The following is a 22,523-nucleotide window of genomic DNA, read 5'->3' as shown; positions in this document are numbered from 1 at the left end:
CCTGGGATCCCCCAGGAGGACGGCTGCCTGGTCACAGATCGCTTTCCCCTGGGATGGGCCAGGCAGGGGTTTGCTCGCCAGTGCTGCTGATTTCACGGTTTCCTTGTTTTGTTTTTGAGACAAGGTCTCGAGGTGTCCTTCAGGCTGGCTTTGAACTGGCTAAGTAGCCCAGGCTGGCCTGGGGCTCACAGTGCAAACCCTCTGCCCCAGCTGGACACACAGCTGGACCTGTGCCCCTTGTGCGGCCCTGCTTCAGATCTCTGTCTCTGTCTCTGTCTCCATCTCTGTCTCTGTCTTTGTCTCTCTCTCCCCTCCCCTCTGCCTTCTTTGTTTGTTGTTTGGGAGTTGAGTGTCAGAGATTCTGGCCGGCCTTCCGTGCTCCCAGATCTCTCTGCTCTGTGCAGGAGGGGTGGATTGTTGGGCTGTGAATCCTCCTCCTCCCTCGAGCATGCACAGAGTGCCTGCCCAGAAATGTCACCAGGTGCTTCCCTGCAGTTTGCAGACGGCGTGTACCTCATCCTGCTCATGGGCCTTCTGGAGGACTACTTTGTCCCCCTCCACAACTTCTACCTGACTCCGGAGAGCTTCGATCAGAAGGTACGGGTGTGGGCTGGATGCAGGGTGCAAACCTGAAATCCCAGCACTTTGAGAGGCTGAGGCGGGAGGATCACAAGTTCGAGTCCAGCCTGGGCAACTCAGTGAGACCCTGTATTGAAAATTAAACACAAAAACCAAAACGGCTGGGGATGTAGCTCATTGCAGAGGCCCCAGTTCAATCCCCAGACCAGCCAGCGTTGCTGTCCCTGGGTGCGACCCAAGCCCTCGGTGATGGCACAGCTGGGGTGGCCCCTCAGCTCTCGCGCAGCCTCCCTGCACCATTCCGAACCTGGAGCCCACTCAGCAGCCCGTGGGGCCGGCGTGTCACAGTTTGGGTCACCGTGTCGCCCTCGGGGTCTTTGCCACAGCCCACGTCACCTTTAGGCACTGTGGTCAGACATCACGTCCTGCCCACGCCCCTCACCCCTTCTCCCTGCAGCTCCTGTTTCCTGCTTCCTCCTGCTGCTTCGGGGGTGGCACCCAGACCTCCCGTGTGGCCCTGTGCCCGTGTCCCCTGCTCCCCGCTCCTGGACATTGACCTGTTTCTGTTTTATTCCTGCTCACATGACAGGGTGTCTTCTCGAGGGGTACAGCCAACTCTCGGCCCTTCAGGGGTCTGGGATGTGCCCCAGACACCAAAATGTGTGGGTGCCAGGCCTCTTGGATGAAGTGCCATCGTGCTGGCACAGAGGCCACCCCACCCTGCCTGGGCTTCACATCGTCTCTCGAAGGCTTACGAACCCCGAGCAGTGCAGGGCTGTGTGAGCCGCCATCCTGCGTGGCTTAGACAACCGTGTCCCCACAGGTGCAGTGATTCTCCCCAGTGTTCTCCACCTGCCTCGGGCTCATCGGCAGAGGCGGAACCCGCAGCCAGGGAGCCGGGCACGGCGCAGTGCGTGTGTGTTTGCACTGTGTGTTTTCAGTGCCGTGGTTGTGTCCTTAGGAAAATTTCCCAGATAGGGTTATTCTGGTCAGTCCTTGAGGCCTGGTGCCCACCCCACCCTGCCCTGCCCCAGCATTGTGCCCGCCTGGGCTTCTGCAGTTGAGCCTGTGCCGCCTTTAAACCTGGGCCAGGGTCCATCTGGATTGCTTGATATCCCTGAAGTGCTAGACCTGAGGGTCAGGAGGCAGGCAGCGTGGGTGCTGGCGGCAGCCAGGGAAGCAGCGGAGAACGGGGCCGTGTTTTCCTGCTCCTGGCACCGCACGGCCTGTTTGCTCGCTCGTGGCCAAATGTTGCTCCCGACGGGCCTGCTGAGCCGGAGTCGGAGCAGAACTCGAGGCCTGGGCACGGCGGCTGCCGGGTGGGGGAGTGGAGGGGCTTAGGAGCAGAGGGCTGGACCCTGCCCGCTGCCCACACCTCTGCCCGTGTCCTAGAAATCAGGGCTCGGCGCGGCCAGTGGTCCCGGCCCCCAGGAGCCGGGAGGGTGCAGCCTGGTTTCGGAGCGGCCTCTGTTTGTTCTGGCTCACAGGATACCAACGAGAGCCGTGCATTTGGGCAGCTCTGGAACTGGGTCGCTTGCCAAGGCTTTGTGCAAATGGCACAGGCAGTGGCGGTGCTGCCCGGCCCAGCTTTTCATCCCTTGCAAATGAGGGCCAAAGTCTTTGTCCGAGGCTGCCAGGGCCCGACTCCACTCCCCCTCTCCCTGCCGGAAAAGGGCTCTGCAGGCCGAGGGCCAGTGAAGCAGGGCAAGGGACCACGTGGGCCGAGGGACAGTCCCGCCCTGAGTGTTGGTGGGCAGAAGTCTTGTCTTCCTCCTCCTCTCGTGGTGTCACTGTCTGCATTGTCTGAAGCTGGTTTTGCACACGGGTGTGTGCTGGTGCACGCATGTGTGCCTCAGATTCCCCGGGGTGCGGCTGAAGGGCTGAGGCAGGGGCCGGTGGAGGACGGTGTGGGCTCTGGACTGGACTCGCTGTGTGCCCGGCTCTGGACCCCTCCGTGCTCTTCTGGTCCCGGGGGACTGTGCTTTGCGCCTTCCGTGTCCCCGCCCTGGCTCCTGTCCCTTCGCCGTGCCCAGGGCTCACCCTCCTTCACCCTGGCTCGGGCTCGGCTTCCCCTGTCCCCAGCCTCCACTCCTGACTCCTGCTCTGTGTCCCCGTGTCCTGCCCGGCCAGCAGAAGGGCCGGGATCCTTGCGGGCGGGACCTGGGGTCGCAGAACCTGCCCAGCCTGGGGTGGCACGGCCTATCCTCCTGCCACACAGTGCCCCTGTGCCCAGTGGGGCCCAGCGTGCTGGGGCACTAGCAGACTGACCTCCCTCTGCTTCTGTGAAACCCCTGACCCCTGGCCAAGGGTCAGCGGCTTTCCCGGCTGATTATTGAATCACTTTTATGAATAAAGTTATCATCCGGCTTTCTGATTGATTTTCCACCCAAATCATGAAAGCACGGTTGAGGGTGAAGGACTGCTGGTTGCTAAGAGCCCTGAGGCCCTGTCCCGCCCAGCCCTCTGCTCGTTTGGTTTGTGGGTCATCGCTGGCGTGAACGGGTTCACCCTATTGCGGGCGGCCTTGAAACAGCCATGAGGGTCACTGGTTCTAACCTGTGCGGCCAGCAGTCAGGAGCAGACTAAGAGCCCAGGCCCTGACCTGAGAGAGGCAAGGCCCTGTCATCGCTGGGAGGAGCCCTGCGGGGTCCGAGGCATCTGTCTTTCTGTGGTATCAGACAGGTCTCAGTGGAGGCCGGGGTTAAATCCCAACAAGGTCCACGGTGCCAGCTGAGTGGCCCAAGAGCACCATGTCCTGCACATCCCTTCTGGGCCACCTTCATGTGCCCAGCTCTTCATGGCCCTCCTGGCAGGTACAGGGTGGCTGCTCTGACACCATTCCCAGGCTGGGTGTCTCTGCAGGCAACTTGTCCTCCCAAAGCCTCAGTTTCTCCACCTGTCAAATGGGACCACACCCGTTTCTCATCACAGGTCTGGGGCAGGTGGAGACTGAGTGGCCGTGGGTCCTTGTGGGCAGGCAGGGCACCATCTTTCCATCCTGAGCTCCAGGTCACAGGTGTGGGGAGTGGGAGCCGTCTTTTCAGTGTGTGTCACCCTGTGCCCTACCCTGGGCTTCTTGTGGTTGTGGTAAAGGCCCCCTCATGCTCACCATCACCCCGCTTTCTGAAGGGGAGCAGCAGGTGGCCAGCAGGCCCAGGACATGGGTGGTAGTACTGACTTCTTCCTCCTCTGCAGGTCCACAACGTGGCCTTCGCCTTCGAGCTGATGCTGGACGGGGGGCTCAAAAAGCCCAAGGCTCGCCCGGAAGGTAAGGTACCAGCTGAGTCCCGGGCAGCCCAGCCTGGCAGGCGGTGAGGCGGGCTCAGGAGCGGCCGGCAGGCTGCATGTGCCGACTTCAGGAGGCCTTGGCACTCGGGCTTGCTGGTCGGGTGCTGCCAACATGCCTCAGGGACCAAGAGGTGCCCACCACTGGGGCTGGCATTGCTGGCCTTTCCCCGTGTCACCCTGACTGGCCTTAAACCTCGGCCTAACCTCAGCGTCTGCAGTGCTGGGATGAGTGCCCGGCTGCCATGCTGGCTCCCTAACGGCCACCCCAGGGCCCAAGCGCTTCTCCTCGCATCTGTTAGGCTGGGGGCTTCCTGAGGGCTCCTGAGGTCCGGCAGAGGCCACCGCTCAGGAGCAGGGACTTGGTGCACTTGCTCCCTGAGGGTCTGAGCTGGGCAGCGTCACCTCACTGACCCGCTTTCCTGGGATCTCCCTTGGGGAGACCCCCATGCCAGGAAACAGGACCTCTTCTTAACTGGGGGTTCACAGGGCTGAGCCTCAGAGCCAGGTGGCTGGTGGGGTCTTGGGGATCCAGAGGGACACCTGGGGACGGGCTGAGGGTCACAATGTCCCCGGATGGGGACCTGTGCTTCCATGCAGAGCCTGAGGGTGGCGGAGTGTGGTGGGCTTTTCAGGGTTTGGACCCAGTGAGGCTCTCGAAACCTTCTGAGTACAGATCTGGGGTGCTGCCCCTGGTTCCCAGTGCCTCTGCGAGGTGAGGGCAGGGACTGTGGCCCCGCACCCCAAGAGTGTCCCCAGCCTGTCCCACTGCCTGCATTGTGTTGGGGAGATGCAGAGCCCCGGTCTGTAGAGGGCGCTGCTGCCTCCTCCAGCCCTGTGGAGCAGGAGGCGAGGGCCAGAGGTCAGCCAGGACGCTGGGTTCCACTCGGAGTAGACGGATCCACTGTTTCTTGCCCCTGCGATTAGTTACTGGCACGGGAGGGATGCGGTGGCCACTCTGTGGCTGCCTTTGAGCCGTAGGCGGAGGACCTCGGAGGCCTCTGTCCTGCCTCCAGCGCCGTCTCTGGTTCCCTCTGCAGATGTGGTGAACCTGGACCTCAAGTCCACGCTGAGGGTGCTCTACAACCTCTTCACCAAGTACAAGAACGTGGAGTGACTGGCGCAGCAGATGACGGTGGCGGGGACGGCAACCGGGCGAGAGAAGCGGGATCCGTCACGGGGCCTGGGCTCCCGGGCACCCGGGCTCCCGTCCCAGCCCGGTCTCTGCTCTTTACCCCTTCTCGTTGTGACTCTCGGGACCTTTGCAAATGTACGGTTTGAAGCCTCCCTTCAGGCTGTTGTCCTTGGTCTGGATCAAAAGATGGAAAGGAAAAGCCCAGCCCCCTCTCCACCTTGACCCCCAGGCCCCGTGTGCTCTGAGGGGAGGAGCTGGCGAGCACAGGCGCTATGCTGGGTGCCACTGCTGCTGTCACTGCTGCTCAGGTGCAAACTCCCCGGGGCTCGGGGCTCGCCTGTCTGTCCCCAGGGTTCCCCGGGGATGGGCTCTCCTTGGAAGCAGGGCCTTTTGAGTCAAAGGCTTTGTGGTTTAAAAATACGTCCTTCTCAAGTCCGCCAAGCTTTAGATGTGACGTGAGTTTCACTCCCGGTTCCGGTGGCTTTTTGGTCATCCTGTGTTGCGATTGATCATTTGCACAAAAGACCCAGGCAGACCAGCGCCTCTGGCCCACAGGAGCGGCGGGTGCGGGGAGCTGCGGGCCGGGAACCGGCTGTGCAGTTGCCCTGGATGTGGCCTGGGGTCCCACCTGGGAACGCACACGTGTATCCATGTGCTGGGCTTCCTGGCAGGGCGCTGCAGGCCAGGGGCTTCAGCAGCAGAGAATTCGTGGCCGCTGCTCTGGGGGCTGCAGGGCTGGTCCCTGCCGAGGCCTCTCCTTGGCCGGCGTCTCCCGGGGGTTTGCACTGTCTTTGCTGTGTGTGTCTGTGCCTGGACACCTCTTCTCAGGAGGAGACCTGTCTGCCTGTGCGCAAAGCCGTGGGTAGGCCCTCACTGCCCCCCACCTCCCTGGTGACCCCTCTGTACACCCAGCTCCACGTGCACCCTCACACTGGGGATTGGGACCTCAGCCTGTGGCTCTGGAGGCCACAACTCAGCCCACGACAGGGACGTATGAAGTATTCGTTATGCCACCTGAGTGAGGTGGCGTCTCTCTCCAGAGTGTCCCACAAAAAGAAATATTGTCATTTATGTGTGGCCAGCTCACTCCCGCTTGCCTTGGCTCTGCAGAGAGATGGGGTTCACCGGCTGCATTTCCTGGGTGGCCCATGCTCTCTGGTGCCCTGCTCTGTGGCCTGTCCCTGGCCCCACCACCCTGTAGACTCAGCATTTGCAGCAGCGATGACCAGATGACCCTTGCAGTCTCTCAGATCCCCGCCTCCCTGCAATAGGCCAGAGCTGCCCAATACGATGTTCGTATGTGACTGAATGCCAGCGCAGTTTGAGGAACAGTTTAACGTTCCCCGCTTCCCACCGTTGCTAGGCTGGGGATGGGATCCGAATAGCCACTTTGATGGAGGTGGTTTCCCAGCGGGGGGCAAGAAATAATTAAAGCAGCATTAGGTGTCTCCTGCGGGATGCGTGACATTAAAGAGCCACACTGACAGAACATCCGGGCTGGAACGTTCTGTGCTGCCTTGGTGACACGCGTGGAATGGTGGCAGATGCCGCCAGTGGAGCGGGGCCTGGCCTGAGTGTTCACGGGCGGGCTTGGGGTGGGGGGACCCCTGCCTGGGGGGTGGCAAGGGCCGGAGAGGGAATGGAGCAGAAGTCGGGTGTCCCAGCTGCCCCTGTCCCGTGAACGCAGTGTGACCTGGAGCAGAGGCTCTGCGTTCCGTTTCTCTGTATAGAGGCCGAGTCTTTCTGTGTTCGGTGGCTGGGGCAGGAGTCACCTGGATGGGGTCTCTGGAATGAGACACCTTCCCCTGATGCTGGGGCATCCTGGGGTCGCTTGCGCCCTGGGCCTGTTTACTTCCCTTTGTCTCTGAGCTGCTCTGGGGTGCAAACCCTTCCCTCTTGGGTCTACGTTCGTGGGAGTTGTGGAGCCTCTTTCCGGCCTGTGTGCCCCATTCTTGTGATTCTTAAATTGTCTGCAGTGGGGCCTGGTCCAGAGGAACCAGGCGACCGCAAGGCCATTGTGTCCACCCCCGGGACTGAGCTTGGACAGCCCTGAGACAGACGCCCACGCTCCATCCTCCCCAGGATGGCCCCTTGGCCTGTCCCCGCCCTCGGAGCCCCAGCCCTGCCCAGGGTCCCATGCTGTCCTCATTGTCGCAGAGAATTGATTTTGTTCTAAAACAGCTGAATCCTCTTTTGTCCCTGCGTGTGGGCCAGGGTTGCATTGTCTTTTTAATTGTTTGAAGAAACATTTACTTTGGATTCTGGATATTAAATAAAAACCACTGAAACCCCGGCTGTGCTTGGATCGGAGCAGCCCGGCCGACAGCAGGAGGCCACATGGAGCGGGCGGCAGCGCGAGCCGGGTGCTTCCGTGCCAGGGACACGGGCGGGGGGAAGGACCACGTGGCGCGTGCCACAAGGCGCTGTTGTTTATTCCAATACAGGACGTGGGCGCAGGGCCGAGCTCTGTCTCTTTTGCCCGCTGTGCGTCTGGCGGGTTGTCCTGGGTTGTGTCCTCCTGATGCTGCGCTGCCCTGTGTGTTGGGAACTTTGATCCAGGACCAGCCATGGGCTGGACAAGGTCACCGCTGCAGGGAGGGGCCCTGCCCTCTGTCTTTGGAAAGGACAGGAGGTCACAAAGCCTCGAATGCAGGGCTGATGCACAGGTGACTGCTCTTGACTGCTTGGGGGAAGGAACCTTGGGTGGCCCACAGTGGTGATCTGGCCTTGTGCTCTCCAGGGTGGAGGTCCTGGGAAGTGGCTGGTGCGTAGGACTTCTCTCCAAACAGCGATGTCTGGGGTGGCCTGGACAGCAACATGAAGATGCTGGTTCAAAACAGGAAAAAACTAACCACTGCAAACTGTATCTGGAAGAACCCAGGCTTCGGTCAAAGGCTTGGGTTTGAATCCAGCTTTGTCACTGTGGGGCCATAGCTGGTCTAACGAACCCAAGCCTTCCAGCTCGGGGCTCCAAGGGGCACATCCACCCCACCTCCAAGTCCACCGTTGGCCACCACTGTGCCCCCCACAAGACCGTCTCCCGGGAGGGTGAGACCTGGCCTGTTGACACAGAGGCCCAGGACATCGGGGCTCCTCCGTGCCCCAGTGTCTGCAGAGTGAGGCTGGGAGCCCCGCTTGGCAGAGGCCTGGGGGCCAGCCTGCCTCGGTGTCATTCCTGGGTGGCACCTATCAGTACTGATGAAGGTGAAACACCAGCCTCTGAGATGCCACGGGTGCCACGGTGCACTTTCTAATGGATCCTGTTCCCTGACATTGACCCAGGTCTGGTTTACCTGTGCCTGGGACAAGTGACCGGGGACAGTGCTGACCCTTGCCCTGAGCCCCGAGCCTTGGAAGGTGCAGAGGACTCAGGTGATCTGCAGTGGCCAGCGCACAGCTGAGCCATGGCTAAGATGTGGCAGGGACAACCACGCCTGAGCAGGTGGCCTGGGGCTGGCTGGGTTGAGGAACAGAGCCGAGGGTGTCCCATGGCCAGGCCCGCTCTGCCCCCTTCTTTGTCTTTTTTTGGGGGAGGGGTACCGGGAATGGGACTCATAGCCTCACACTTGCCGGGCAGGCAGAGGTGTATGCCTGGCTCCTTTGTCTTTATAGAAGTGTTTGTTCCATTTTTCTGGGCGGGCCCCACAGGACCCTCAGGAAGCCCCGCACCTCCCGCCTTGCTGGGGTGCAGGGCTTGAGAGGGGTCCCCTCCTCTCCCTGCACCCAGCCTCGGGGGAGCTGTGAGCTCACGTGGCCACTTGCCCCCTGCTCTGGCAGAATCAGCAGCCTCAGAACTTGGACACGGAAGGGACTTTCTGTGGTCATCTCGTCCGTCCCTCTCAGGGCGGGAGCTGGTGTGCGCCCTTGCTGATCTCCAGCCGCTGCAGGCCTGGGACTCGATGCCCTTCCTGGAGGACGGCGTCTTGCAGCTAGTATTTTTCCCTAGATTCAGGTCATGAAATTGTGGCTGACGTCTTCTCTTCTGCACGTGATGCTCAGGAGAGAGGCTGTGCTGATTTGCCCTGCATTTTATAATGTTCATTCTGATTACTTAGTTAAGATGCGCTGAAAATCTGCCTCTTCCTTGTGATCAATAAATATTTATGGGGAGAGAATTTTCAGTTTATGGGCAGCCTTTCCTGCAGAAATAAGTGAAAAGCTCAATAAAATACAAGAAACAGATGTCGGAGATATTAGACCGCAGGTCTGTGCTCCCTCAGAATGAGAGCGATAAGTGGGGGGCCCTGGCCTTGCCTAGAAAAACCCCTGGACTGCGGTGTCAGGAGGGGAGGCCCAGACAGTGCCCCAGGGGCTCACCAATTTGAAGGCACGTAGATTTCAAGGTCAAGATTAAAAACAAGCATTCTTAAGCCATCCACAATCCACTGCTTGCCAGGAGATGTTTGTTCGTTTGTTTTTGAGACAAGGTCTCACTGTGTAGCTCAGGTCGGCTGGAACTCACAGTGATCCTCCTGCCTTGGCTTCTTGACTGCTAGGATCACAGGCGTGTGCCACCACACCTAGCCTGCTAGGGGAATTTTACCACCCTCTAAAGGAATACCACAAACTCCAGCATTCAACAACATAAAAATAGAATAAAATAAAGTCCCAGGAGGAGGAGGAGAAGAAGAAGAAAAAAAAGAAGTAACCTGTAACCAGGAGAAAACCAGTCAACAGAAGCAGACCAGAAAGTGGCAGAGATGGCGGCTCCCATGGGCAAGTGACCTGGGTGCTTCACGAATTCTAATTTCACGAAAGGTTGTTCTTCATGGGGGCCTTGTGGACACTCAGCTGTCAGACACAGCCACGCAACCACATGTGATGCGTGGTCCCTGGTTGGACCTTTGAGTCACATACACGAACACACACACACACACACTTAGCGATAAAAGCCCTCTTTTTAACGCTTGCAGAAATTTGAATGTGAGTGAAACATTGCAGGGTACACCACTGCCAATTTCCTTGGGAACCGCAGGAGCTGTGGTTTGTAGGAGGGAGTCCTGACTCTTAGGAGAAACACTGGAAATATCTAGAGGTAAAACGAGATACCACAATGCATTTATTTGCTAAATTTAAAAAATTAATTGTGGTAAAACATGCACGATAACAACTCGCCATTTTAGCCTTTTAAAAATGACAGGTCGGGAGGGCTGGGTGCGTTTACATTTATGTGCAGCCAATCTCCAAAGCTCTTTTCCTCTGAGACCAGAGCTTGGGCTCTAACTCACAGCATACGCGCCTGACTGGCAAGCACAAGGTTCTGAGTTTGATTCCGAGTGCCAAAAGAGAATGTATTGCTGACCGAACAGAAACTCTGTGTTCATTAAGCAGTAACTTCCCAGTGCCCACTGTCCTGCCCTGGAATCACAGTCTGCCTCCCCCCCATGGATTTATTAATGCCCCCTAGAAATGGGACGGGCATTTCACTAAGGTGAAGTCCTCGGGGTTCGTCAGTGTGGCAGCGTGTTTCAGAATTCCCTCCCCTTTATGGTACAGTAACATTCTATTGTGAGAGCATAATAAATTTCTTATATTCATTCTTGCAAATTATTTCTATTTCTTTGCTGTAAAGGAGACAGAACCTAGACCTTCATGCCTGCTCAGCAAGCAGTCTGCCTCTGAGCGACATCCTCAGCCCTGCAGATCATTTTTACATGGCTCAGACAAAGCAAAGACAAAGCACACATGGTAAAAACAACCTGGGGAGAGGGGCACGCTTATGGTGAGATTTGGGGATGCAAATATAGTTTAAGTGTTTCCTAAATAAAGTTTGGATTTAAAAAATGCTGTGTGCAAACAGACACAGACCTGTACATTCTGTAGGTTTGGGTGTTAGCAACCAAGAGCATCGCCAGCAAAGTTGGAACTGGAGAGCCGGGCTCCTCTGTACGTGTGTGTGCGCTCGTGGAGGGTTGTGTACGCTGTGCTCCTGCATACACAAAGCTCACCCAGCCCACCAGAAGTTACGTGTGTGTAGGAAACCAGCCAGGTGTGCGATCTGTGCAGCTACACAGCCGTTACTCCTGCAACTGCTGGTGAACCTGCGTACTGGTAACTGGGCTTCTCTGCCTCTCACAGCATCCCCGCTACCCCGGCCTCAGCTAGACACCATCTCCCTGTGGACGCCCCGAGCCCTCCTGCCGGGGCTCTGAGTAGCAGCAGGTGGCTGTTTCCCACAGATGGGCGCCATGCAACGTGGCCCTTCTGGGATGCACCAAGGGCTCTGCTGGGTTCTAGCATCCCTGCACCCGGACTTAGTCACCATGCCCTGGAGAATCAGGCTTAAAAATCTCCACCTACTATGGTCTGCTTATTTTCCTGTTGCTCCAGTGCATTAGGAGGCCATCGTGACCGGGTGGCCATGGTGTCCTCTGCTGGGAACACTCCTTTCTTGGGTACCGAATTCTCTTAGCTAGAGAGCCTGAGGCTCCGAGCTGAAAGACACTGTCACAGCACAGCATGCGCCTCTGATTGTCGCCTGCAGGGCCTAGAGGCCAAGTGTCACTCAAACCACCTGTGTTTTCTTCTTCAGTTCACAGATTCTGGGAATTTCCCATGAGGCCATAGGTGGGGTGGGGTTGAGAGAGAAATGGCAGCTCAGGTCATCCGTCCCCATCATTAGGGCCTGGAGAGTTGGGGTGATGCACTGTGTCAGCTGGAGAAGTTTAGAGGTTTAACCAAGAGACTCAGCAGGAAGCCGGGGTCCTTACTGTGTAAACATCCTCAGCCTGTGCAAGAGGAAGGCACAGAGATTTTGTGAGTGCTGCACCTGCCCTGGGGACGGGGTGGCCTGTGTATAGTGTGAGGGAGGAGAAGAGGCTCGTTCTCCCGTCTTTTGCTCTGGCTGCTTTTGCTGGCTGCTCCTTGAAGTGTTGTCCCAGTGCCCCCACCCTGCCTTGGAGCCAGCTGATTTTGGACTGAAACCTCCACAAACAGTGAGCTAAATAAACCTTTCCTCCCTTCATTTTGGGTGTCAGGTGTTTTGTCCCAGCAGTGAGAGAAAAATAACCAAGAGGTGACTCCAGCCCCATGTATGCTCCTTTCCGTTGACACACTTGGCTTTATAGATGGACAGATCACACGACAGTCGGTGTCTGATAGGCAATTCCGTGCCCATGGTCATCTGGGACTGTCTTAGTCAGTTTTCTGTTACTGTAACAAAACAGCCAAGCCTGGGTAATTTAAAGAGAGTAGAGGTTTACCTGACTCATGGTTCTGGAGCCTGGGAGTCTAAGAGCGGGGTGCTAGCATCTGCTGGCTGTCTTGAGGCTCTCCCTGCTGCATCACAGCACAGTGGTGGGGCTCACATGGTGAGACACAGCAAGCTGGTGAGCCAATCATGGGGGCACTACCCTTAGGACCTCAGTGCACCCCAATTCACTCCCCCAAGCTCCACCTGCTCTAACTTAGCAGGTGAATTTGGAGGTTAAATCTCTGGTAGATACATCTTGGGGAGGGGTCACACTCAAATCACAACATGGTCAAGGGTTAAGCCTGTCCCAGGACCCAGGGAGATGCTGGGGCCTGGACTGTGAATCTCCTGTCTCCACCCAGCCTCCTGGCAGCCTCCATGGACCTGCTGGGTCACCAGGGGTCACCAGTGGTTGTGGAAGTCTCCAGCTCTGGGTCCTGCTCTGGGGGTGGGGGTGGGGCAGCCTTGCAGGTTACTCTGCCAGGGCCGGGGCAGCCCTGTGAGGTGTGTGCTGCCAATTTCAAAGGTGCCTGAGCATTGTGCCTCCAGGTGGTTGTAGACGATGATACAGACCCTTACACTTCACTTAGCAAGGGGTTACCCAACATGTATATGCCCAGAAAGCTCACTAAACAGCTGGCGCCTGGGCTGCTGCCACCACAGGGCACCCGAGGCAGGGCTTCCCACTTGTGTAACCTTGTGACACACAGAGAAAGGGGTCAACTCTGCAGGGCATATTGAATGATGGATCAGGCTGCTCTTGGTTGGCAATGATCTACCTGGTAACGCCCACCACCAAGGCCGAGGGGGCAGGATCTCGGTTCCCTACTCACCTGCTGCTTCTTGCCCGTTGGGTCCTGTTGGCTCGACGGCATCCCTGGTGTAGATTTAGCAAGGTGCCGTGGAAGGATGATTCAGTCTTTCCAGACTGATGGTGGAAAGAGGAGGGTCAGAGTTGCCAGGTCAATGTTTTCTCTGTAATTTTGATAGAGAAAAAGACATTCGCTAGTGGACAGCTGCATGTGAGGAGCCTCGGGCTCTGCTGATTTGTTGTGGAGCAGAATCATATTCAGAGCAGCACCGCTGTTGGGGTTCACGGACTGTGTGCCGGTTGTGTCTGGATGCCCCCGCCCGCCTCATGCAGTCATGGAGGAGGCTGAATCTAGCGTTTGTGATTGGTTCCTTGTCTAGCGCTGGGATTGGTGGTGTGAGCGCTGCACCCGCCCAGGGGTGGAGTCAGCGTGCAGCGTCCAGCGTGCAGCGTGCAGCGTGCAGGGAAGGAGACGTGTTTTTACTCATTTGTCTGTTCCTTCTTATGGCTTGAGGGCACCGCGAATGGTTGCCCCTGTGCCACACCACCCTGCCTTGGAGCCAGCTGAGTATGGGCTGAACCCTCCACACACTGTGAGCTAAATAAACCTCTTTCCCTTCATTTTAGGTGTTGGGTATTTTGTTCCATCAACAAGAGAAAAGTAACCAAGACAGACCGGATTCCGCACAGACACAAGATGCACCCAAGCACCGGTCAAGAATGCTCTGCTTTATGCTTTTACTGTTAGACGGGGATAGAGGGCTGAAGAGACGCCCTCCTGGCCCTTCCTATGTGTGCTGCCCTCCTGAAGGGCCCCAGCCACTCTGGGGACCCCCCCCCCCAACATGGGAGATCTGGGAATGGGTCAGGCCTGTGGCCGGGTTTTGTGCCACAATTCTGGCTCAGCTCAGTCCTGCGTTGAACAGAGCTAAGTTCTGGCTTTCATGAGTGGGTTGTCAGCAGGTGGCCCCTCTGTCTCAGGTGCAGGGGCTGCAGGATCTGTGGTCCACAGCCCCGAGGCCCCGTGGCCGGAGCATTCTGGTCCTGCTCTGACCTCACTCCTATCACATCCACCGGGCCCACTGTGCAATATTGTTTATAAAAATGCCGTAAGAATCGCTCCCCTCCGTCCACACACTGAGGTCATTCCTCCCCACAGTGACTCCAGCGCTGGTGGGGAACTCGCCTCGGCCACGGGACAACTGTAGAACTGAGAGCAGCCGGGAACTGGAAGGCGCTCGTCCATAGGTCTCCCTGGTGCTGAGGTGACCAGGTGTGCGGCTAAACCACACTTCCACAAGGTGAACAGTTGTGCGGCAGCAGCCAGCAGCTCCGGCCTAACAACCTGCTACCTCCCAGGTGTGGGAAGGAGGCTGTGATAGGTAACCAACCGCCCAGTGGCCACTGATGACAAGGGAGACACCACTCACTTGTCCCAGACCTGGAGAACTGTGCAGCCCACTCAAAGTCATATACCAAGTAGAGTTGTCACTGGTTAAGCTGCTAAATTTTGGGATCACTTGTTATACAGCAAAAACTAACTGATACACCCTCTTGTCTTAGGTGAATTGGTACGACCTCTTGGCTACTGCCATTTTTTTGTCTTTTTGAGATAGGGTCTCACTATGAAGTTCAGGCTGGCCTTGAGCTCACTTTATAGCCCAGGCTGGTGTCAAACTTGCAATGATCTTCCTGCCTCAGCCTCCCAAGTGCTAGGATTACTGGAATGCACCACCATGTCCAGCTTTGGCCCACTGCTATTTTGGAATGACCTCAATGTATTGAAGGTTTCGTGGTGGCCTTTCTGCATCCTTTCTGGCTCACCAAAGATAGTCCCTGTAGCACTTGCCAGCATGCACCGCTGTGCTCTAAGGCCTATGCGAGGACATGGTCATGAAATGCCTCATGCTCAGGGATTGCTGTCATCCCGAGCTTGTTTAGTGCAGGCAACTGCAGAGCCCAACCAACCACCAAGCCATCCATGGTTCCTGCCAGCCCCCGAGCTCTGGTGTCACCAAATGCAGCTCCAGGGCCATCCACAACCAGCCCCACCCCCTGCCCTGTCCACCCCACACATGTTTCCAATGGACTCCCTAACAGCTCAGTGGGCACTGTGATGCATGCCTATGATCTTAGCCCTTCCGCAGGGCTTGCAAGGTTAGCTCTGCAGGACGAATGGGAGTTTGAGGCCAGCCTGAGTAATTAGGTGAGACTCTATCAAAATACAAAACAAAATTTAAAAAGGACTGGGCTATGGCTTGCCTGGATTTGATCCCCGGGACTATCAGGGAGAAGAGAGGAGAGAAAGTAGGCAAAGGGGAAGTGATCAGCCCTCTCCTCCCCAGGATGGCTCTGCCGTCCTCCCTGGGCTGCCTGCAGCCGGCTGAGGGTGTGAGTCCGGGGATTAGGGGGTGATGGAGGTGGAGAGGAGGAGCTGCAGCACCACACCCCCTTGAAGGGCAATGCAGTTTTCCCAGCACAGCAAAGTTTCCCATCTGACTGGAACAGGGCCCCCTCTGATACTTGGGGTGCTGAGACTTGAGGGGAGACCTTTCTACTTGCCGGTGCCCCTGTCTTCTCTAAACAAAGCCCTGGTCTCCATGCCTCGGCTTGGTGAGCTGGCAATGTGGTCCGCGTCACCCCTCCACTCCACACGGGATTGGATCCTGCATCCGCTTCTCTGCCGGGGACAGGAGAGCTGCCTCCCTGCAGCGGTGAAAGCGCCTGGCCCCTGCAGGCGCCTGGGAGTGGGAATGGGCGGGCTTTCCCTGTGTTGAACTCTGACAGCAGACAGCAAAGCCCACCCTGCACCCTCACACATCCCACGCCTACTCTTCTGCGTGAGGTGGCCCCAGCCAGCCCCGCGTCGGGGCCTCTAGTGGAGCTGAGCACAGAGGGCGGACAGGTGAGGACTCTGTGGTCCAGCAGGGTCCATTTCTCGTGGTGACCAGGTCCTCGCTGCCTTTACATCCCCCGGGACCACTTGTAATTTAGAAATGAGGTTCAGATTCCAGCCAGAGCGCCTGTCGCCGGCAGCTCTGCAGTGTGACCCAAAGATCAGTGAATCTTTAATTTTTTACTGCCGTGAATCCCGCTCAGAATCCTCCTGCTCACTTCCAACGTACTTGTCCCCTGGTTCCGCCCACTTTCCGAAGCCGTTCCAGAGGTGCTCTTTCCTGAGTGTGTTTAGTTGTGCTGTGTGGCCGCCTCGACCTCCTGAACCGATTCCAGATGTTTCCCTTTCACGGTAGGTTTTTAGGGGAAGCCAGAAGTCAGCAGTGCAGGCCTGGTGCATGAGGACCCCCAACCTCAGGTTCCCGAGTCTGCCCTCCTGCTGGGTGGCCTGTGGCGCAGGATTTACCATGTTTTTGATCATCCCTTGGAAAGACACACTGGCGTGGCAGGAAGGTGGGGGGGAGGTTCGGGACCAGGGTAGAGGCAGGTGTGGCCCCAGAGTATGGACGCAGGCCCCCAGCTGGCCTTGCAGACTGGCGTTTGTCTCAAGGACTCTTGAGCTCCACTGCCGGATTTTTGGTGACCAGGAGGAGGAGAGAGCATGCTGGGCTGCTTGGGGGTGGGGAGGCTGGGGGTACAGATCAGCCCCGGGGGGGCCCAGGCTGGGGGAGAGGTCTGGGTTGTGGCGGGAGGATGCCAGGTGAGGCCTAGCGGACTCTGCTGAGGGTGGGGACTTGGGGCTGAGCCCCATTTCTGCCGCTCTAAAGGTGGGAGGAGGGGGGGCGAAATCAGACAGGAGTGCTGGCGTCGCCCGAAGCACCAGCATTTGGGAGCCGTGGGGTGGCGCAGCCCAGGGCAGAGCCTTGGGTGGGCGGGGCCTGGGGCCCCAAACTCTGAACCGCAGAGGAGGAAGCGCTCACGGGCCTCCTCAGAGCAGCCCCGGAGGAAGTAAGTGCCACCAGCACCTCCCAGCCCGGGCCCGGAGCCCCCGGAACCGGAACCCACGCCACCCCGACCCTGGGTCACCCGCTGGGCCCCAGGCCGCATCCCCAGGTCGAGGAGCAGCTGGTGAGTCTCTGTGAGCCTGGCCTGGAGCCCTGGCTGCTGGGACCTTCTGCCCGGTCACCTGCTGGTACCCCAGGGCACAGGGGAGCCCCAGGAACCACAGGGCTGGGGGTGTGGGGGCACAGAAGGCAGCCAGCACCTCATCTGAGGCCACACAGGGAGGGGTGGCGAGAGGGGACCCCACTTGTCCTAGTGTCCTGTCCACCCACCTGTCATCGCCTGCCCCAGCTTTATACAGTGCAGTCCCAGTGCCCGTGAAGAAACCAAGGCCCGGGGCAGCCGAGCGTTAGCAGTGACTCCAGGCCCGCATCCCCGGACAGCATCAATGCATCAGGACAGAGCAGGGAAGGGCTTTGCCTGAGTCACACAGCCAGGGCCTGACCGGAAATGGGGGCCCCGGAGCCAGTCCTTGCGGCTGTGTCCCCCAAGTCCCGCCAGTCTGATGAGAGTGTGGCCCCAGGGTGCCCCCACCGCCCCACACAGCTGGGGCTCCCTGCTCCGGCTCCTGAATATCCGAATGGGTTTGAGGTGCCAGGCAGACGCGGGGCAGAGGGACAGGTGGAGGGAGGGAGAGCTCTGCAGGGAGGAAGTGGCTGGACCGGAAGGGGCCTGGCTGGCATCCATCGGCCTCCTGGGTAGACAGGCCTGGCACTGCCTGCCACAATGACAAGGGACAGTGGGATAACAACCCTCCCTGTGGGGTGGGTGTTCTGGGCTTTGTGGGCAAGAGCCCTACACCCCCAAATCCCACGGAGAGACCTTTGTTCAGGATGTCCCCTGTGTGCCCAGCTGCCTGGAGTGGGGCCCCCCTCTGGCTCATCAGCCCCCTCTGCTCCCTCGGGACTGGGGGTCCCTCCCAGATGTCACCCTGGCTCTGGCTTGGGGCTTCAAAGGCACAGCTGTTTCTGCCCTGCACAGGCAGCCCCATGCCCTCCCCCAGCTCCCCCCAGGGTGTCTGGCTTGGAGGAGCAGCAGCCTGTGTTTGGGGGATCAGAGTGCACTCTGATGGGGAGCAGAATGAGCCAAGGCTTTGGGGACCACAATGCTGCCCTCTGTCCCCGCCTCCTCCAGGGAGAAGATGGAGCCGGAGCCCCTCTACAACCTGCTACAGCTCCCCAAGGGTGTGGCGCTGCCCGGGGAGGAGGTGGAGGAGGAGCTGCCCCAAGGTGCAGGCGGGGGTGGGATGGGAGGGGAGGGTGGACACACAGGGTGGACGGAGCGCCCTGATCTATGCCCCCGAACTGTCCTGGGCCATGAGAAGGCTGCTTAGGCCAGGCAGTGCTAGGTGCTGGCTCAGTTTCCCTACTAGTAACATTGGGACCAGCTGGTCTCCACGGGCCTCCTGTGTGCTGTGGATCTCAGTGAGGCCTCAGGGATCGGGGAAGGGGCCGCGGGCCTCAGAGGGCGCAGAGGCCTCCGTGCACGGGAGCCAGGCCGCCTGTGTGCCCGCCTCGACCCTGGGAGCTGGTGACCTGCAGGATACTGGTTTCCTTTCCACGTCAGAGACAAAAGAAACCATCTCTGACTTCGCACACATCCCCAAAACCTAATCTCGTAGCATCTGGGGTGACACTGGCATCCTTGAGGGAAATGGGGTGACCTGCTGGGGTGAGGAGGACCACCAAGTGTCCCCCCACACATGCATCACACTCTCCTGTGCTTCCAGGAGGAAAGAAGAAATACCTGCCACCCGCTTCCCGGAAGGACCCCAAGTTCTTAGAGCTGCAGAAGGTACGGCCACCCCCAGGCCTGTGCTCAGCGCCGGCCCACTGTGGTTCCACCGCTGTGGAACTGCGGGGCCCAAACGGGCCCAGCCTCCGAGGTCCTCTGCCCCTCTAGTCTCCAAGCTGCCTTCTGGTTGCCTCTTGCAGGGAGGCCTCCCAGCCTGCACCACCTTCCCCACTCAGATCCTGTGGGTGCCACCGCCCCACCCACGCCCATGCCCAGCAACCCTGCACCACATCCAGTCAGGGTGTCAGTCGGTGGAACGTCCCCTGCTCCTCTCCGTGTGACAATGGTGACCCGAGCCCTGGCTCCCTCGCAGATGCACCCGTTGGCCGACGCCCATGGGTCCCCACCTTGCTTCATGTCCTAACAGTGGGGTTGACCCAGAGTCCCCGCCAGAAGCACCCAGGCCGCATTTCTTCCAGCATCTGCTCAAGGCCACCTGGGCTTTTTGTTATTGGGTGCTCGTCACCCAGTTGTTCCCGTCACCGGGTGCCACAGCCAAGTTCCCATGTTTATGTATCTGGGTCAGTGGTGCCCACTTCCTGGCTCCGAAACCTTGCCCATGACAGCCCACGGTCCTGCGTGGGGTCTGTAGCCCAGAGCAGTTTCCAACCGCCTGGAGATCAGGGAGGGCTTCCCTGGGCAGTGCTCTTGGCCAGGCCTCGAAGTTTGGCAGAAGTCCTCAGGCGGGATGGAAGCGCCCAGGCCGTGCCCACCCCACCAGCCGTGCCCCTTGGGCTGCAGGTGCTGACGGAGTGGATCAACGCCACCCTCCTGCCGGAGCACATCGTGGTCCGCAGCCTGGAGGAGGACATGTTCGATGGGCTGGTCCTGCACCACCTCTTCCGTGAGCCTCGCCCCACCTGGCCCCCTGCTTCCGTCCCCAGAAGGGACAGCTGTCCTGCTCTCAGATGACCTGGGTCGGGTGCTCTGGTTCCGTCAGGGTCCGAGGTCAAGTAGGGGCCTTTCGCTGCACAGCTCTGCCTCTATGGCATCGACCAAGCACCTGCTGTCTCCAGGGACCAAGTGATGAGGAAACCCAGGGTCTCCGCCCCCTGGAAAGCACTCCTTGTGGGCGATGGGCGGGCTGGGGTCCTCCTACACCGTCCACAAAGCCCTTCACCAGCAGAGCCAACTGCCAGCCCTGCAGGTCTCCTCCACCAGCCCTGGAGCCCCGCCTGCCTTGGCACCAGGCTGGGGTCCATGTCTGTCTGCTGCCCTAATTATGGGTGGGGGCACTGTGTCCTCAGCACCCACTGGGGCTGGGTTCATCAGGTCTGGCAAAGGCTTCCTGGGCTCTTTCCAGGGCAGGCGCCAGCAGTCCTCTGAACAGTTCTGTAGCTTTCTGTCCCCACTTTAGAGGAGGAGGTTAGTGCCATGTCCCAGGTCTCACAGTGAAGAAAGCAGGGTTCAGCCAGGGGTGGCAGCCCATGCCTTTAATTTTCTAGCACTCTGGGAGGCTGAGGCAGGAGCATCACAAGTTCAGGCCCAGCCTGGGCAATGTAGTCAAATGCTGACTCAAAAGATAAAAAGGGGCTGGGGATGCAGCTCAGTGGGCAGGACCTAGATTCACTTCCCAGTACCACCAAGAGGAAGAAAGAACAAAAAAAAAAAAGAAACTGGGGTGGGTTAGGGTTTAACCACCAGGCCTCACTGCCCCTCGGGAACACAAGGCTGCCACTGTGCAGGCCCAGGCCCAGCGGTGGCCGGGTGGTCCCTCTGCACAGCCCTTCCCCTGGTCCCCTTGCCCCAGTGGGTGGGGGCTCCTAAGGCAGAGCTGCAGATGCCCTGGGCATGGCCGGTGCTGCCCCACAGGCCAGCCTGGCCCAGTCCCCCGCCATCAGGCCTCACACCCTCTCCTGCCACAGAGACACTGTCGGGGCTCAAGCTGGAGGCTGAGGAAATCGCCCTGACCACTGCCAGCCAGAGGCGCAAGCTTGAGGTGGTGCTCGGGGCTGTGCGTCAGAGCCTGGGAGCAGAGGAGCCGCAGGACGTGTGGAGTGTGGACGGTGCGTGGCCTGGTCCACCGGTACCAGAGGCAGGATGGGCCCATCTCCCGGATCCGCTCAGCCAAAGCTGCAGCTCCTGCCTGGTTAACGATAGAGAGCGGGCAAAACCTTCAGACCTCCCCGCAGCACCCCGTTAGCTAATGGTGACATCTATTTATTTTGCCACTCAGTCTTGTCTCCTCCCCATCTTCCAGACGGGCAGACTGAGGCCCAGAGGAGTGGGGTGGCTCCTTCAAGGTTGAGTGCAGCAGTGTAATGGGAAGTCCATTCTCAGACCCGGGTGGCCGGGGCCCGTCCCCTCCCCATCAATGGCTGATATCTGTGTGGTGACCTGAATTAAATCACAGGCGGCTTAGGTCTGAAGAGAGTTCAGTCACCGTCCGTGGGCCACTTTGTCACCTTGTGTCAGCCATGCTGCACCTCCAGCATCTCCATGGCCCAAGTCAGCCCCTGTCCACACGGTGGCTTGCACCCTCTGACTACCCGTGGTCACCCTCAATTTCAGCGGGGAGGTTGATGAGGGGGACCTGCTGTAGCCTCAAGAAATGTGTTGGGCCGTGGTCTGAGAATTGCAGGAATCAAAGAGCTAGCCCAAAACCCAGCACAGCGGGAAGCCGGGACGGCAGTGGTGATCGGCCTGCGGAGGGCTCCGGGGACGCGGAGGCCCCTGCTCTGACTTGTGCTCCCCTCCCGTCCCTGACCCTAGCCATCTTCAACAAGGACCTGCTGGCCACCCTGCACCTCCTGGTGGCCCTCGCCCGGCGCTTCCAGCCCGACCTGGCCCTGCCGCCCGACGTGCGGGTGGAGGTCATCACTATCGAGGTAACTGGCCGTCTGCTCCAGTGGACACCTGCGTTGGTGGGGGCTGTGTGGGGTGACCCGGGTCAGGAGCCTCAGGCCAGGCGCCCCAGGACCGCAGTGGGTTGGTGTCGAAAGCGGGAGTCGGGGTATCAAGAAGATCCCAAACGGTGACACCTCTGAGTGACCACATGGGGCTTTGCTAAACCTGCTCATTAAAACTCCCCTGAGCGGGCGAGCGGGTGGGGATGCAGCTCAGCGGCATAAATGCCTGCCTGCTAAGCACAAGGTCCTGAGTTCGATTCCCATTAAAAAAGCAACAAAACACTGGGCCGAGCAGTTTTGTGGCTTCGCCCCTGCTTGTTCGAATCAGAGGGGACCACGTAATGCCCTCACTCCCTCGTCAGGCATCACGGCCACCCGCATCACTGACACTGTCCCCAAGACTCAAGCTGCCTTGGCAAAAGCAGTCATGGTCTCCATCCTTCAGCCACCGCCCAGATGCACCCTGGGAAGGGATGAGACAGCCTCTGGGTCCCCAGGGTGGCTTCCGGCCCTCCAGGAGGGGTCCCACCGTCCCTTGCTTTCCTCTTGCAGAGCACCAAGGGCGGCCTCAGGTCAGAGAAGTCGCTGGAGCAGCTCACCACGAGCAGGTGAGGCCGGCGGGACCTGTGCGTCTCTGCCCCTGCTCCCTCTCGACCCTCTGCCCTGCCGTAGCATGCAGGTCCCCCGCAGGTCCCTGGCTGGCCCCTCCGGCACCCTGAGGCTGGAGCAGAACATTTCTGGCCTTGTGCTGCTGTGCAGGCTGCAGGGACATGGTGTGGCCGGGGAGAGGGCACCGTTTGCTTCTGGGAGACCTGGCGCGGTTCCGCCAGGGATGCGAGCTCTCCTCCTGCATCTAACTTCATCAAGGGTGCTTGGCATTGGTCTCTTTCACCCCTGCCCTTCTGATTTTGGTCTTCAGCT

The 22,523-nt window shown here is 59.1% G+C and overlaps 2 protein-coding genes across 4 annotated transcripts in view; both read left to right on the top strand.

Moving 5' to 3' along the window:
• Parvb (parvin beta) overlaps positions 1–7,292 on the top strand; it is a 69,572-nt gene extending 62,280 nt beyond the window's left edge. For both annotated transcript variants that reach the window (XM_003470563.5, XM_063243812.1), the window contains exons 11-13: positions 496–597; positions 3,775–3,847; positions 4,905–7,292. In XM_003470563.5, the coding sequence (XP_003470611.1) occupies positions 496–597; positions 3,775–3,847; positions 4,905–4,981 (252 nt within the window). In that variant the 3' untranslated portion in view covers positions 4,982–7,292. The remainder of the gene's footprint in view (positions 1–495; positions 598–3,774; positions 3,848–4,904) is intronic.
• A 9,578-nt stretch (positions 7,293–16,870) lies between these two features.
• Positions 16,871–22,523, top strand: part of Parvg (parvin gamma) — an 18,890-nt gene continuing 13,237 nt past the window's right edge. The window contains exons 1-7 of one of the 2 annotated variants that reach the window (XM_063243931.1): positions 16,871–17,025; positions 18,094–18,188; positions 18,689–18,753; positions 19,495–19,597; positions 20,619–20,759; positions 21,466–21,581; positions 22,155–22,210. In XM_063243931.1, the coding sequence (XP_063100001.1) occupies positions 18,101–18,188; positions 18,689–18,753; positions 19,495–19,597; positions 20,619–20,759; positions 21,466–21,581; positions 22,155–22,210 (569 nt within the window). In that variant the 5' untranslated portion in view covers positions 16,871–17,025; positions 18,094–18,100. The remainder of the gene's footprint in view (positions 17,026–18,093; positions 18,189–18,688; positions 18,754–19,494; positions 19,598–20,618; positions 20,760–21,465; positions 21,582–22,154; positions 22,211–22,523) is intronic. The other variant, XM_063243930.1, reaches the window with a different exon arrangement.

The sequence above is a fragment of the Cavia porcellus genome, unplaced genomic scaffold, assembly GCF_034190915.1.
Source record: "Cavia porcellus strain 051 isolate PalLab524CR breed Dunkin Hartley unplaced genomic scaffold, mCavPor4.1 scaffold_40, whole genome shotgun sequence".
In the NCBI taxonomy this organism is placed as follows: Eukaryota; Metazoa; Chordata; class Mammalia; order Rodentia; family Caviidae; genus Cavia; species Cavia porcellus.
The sequence above is the reverse complement of the archived record's forward strand: the minus strand, read 5'-3'. Positions and strand labels throughout refer to the sequence as shown.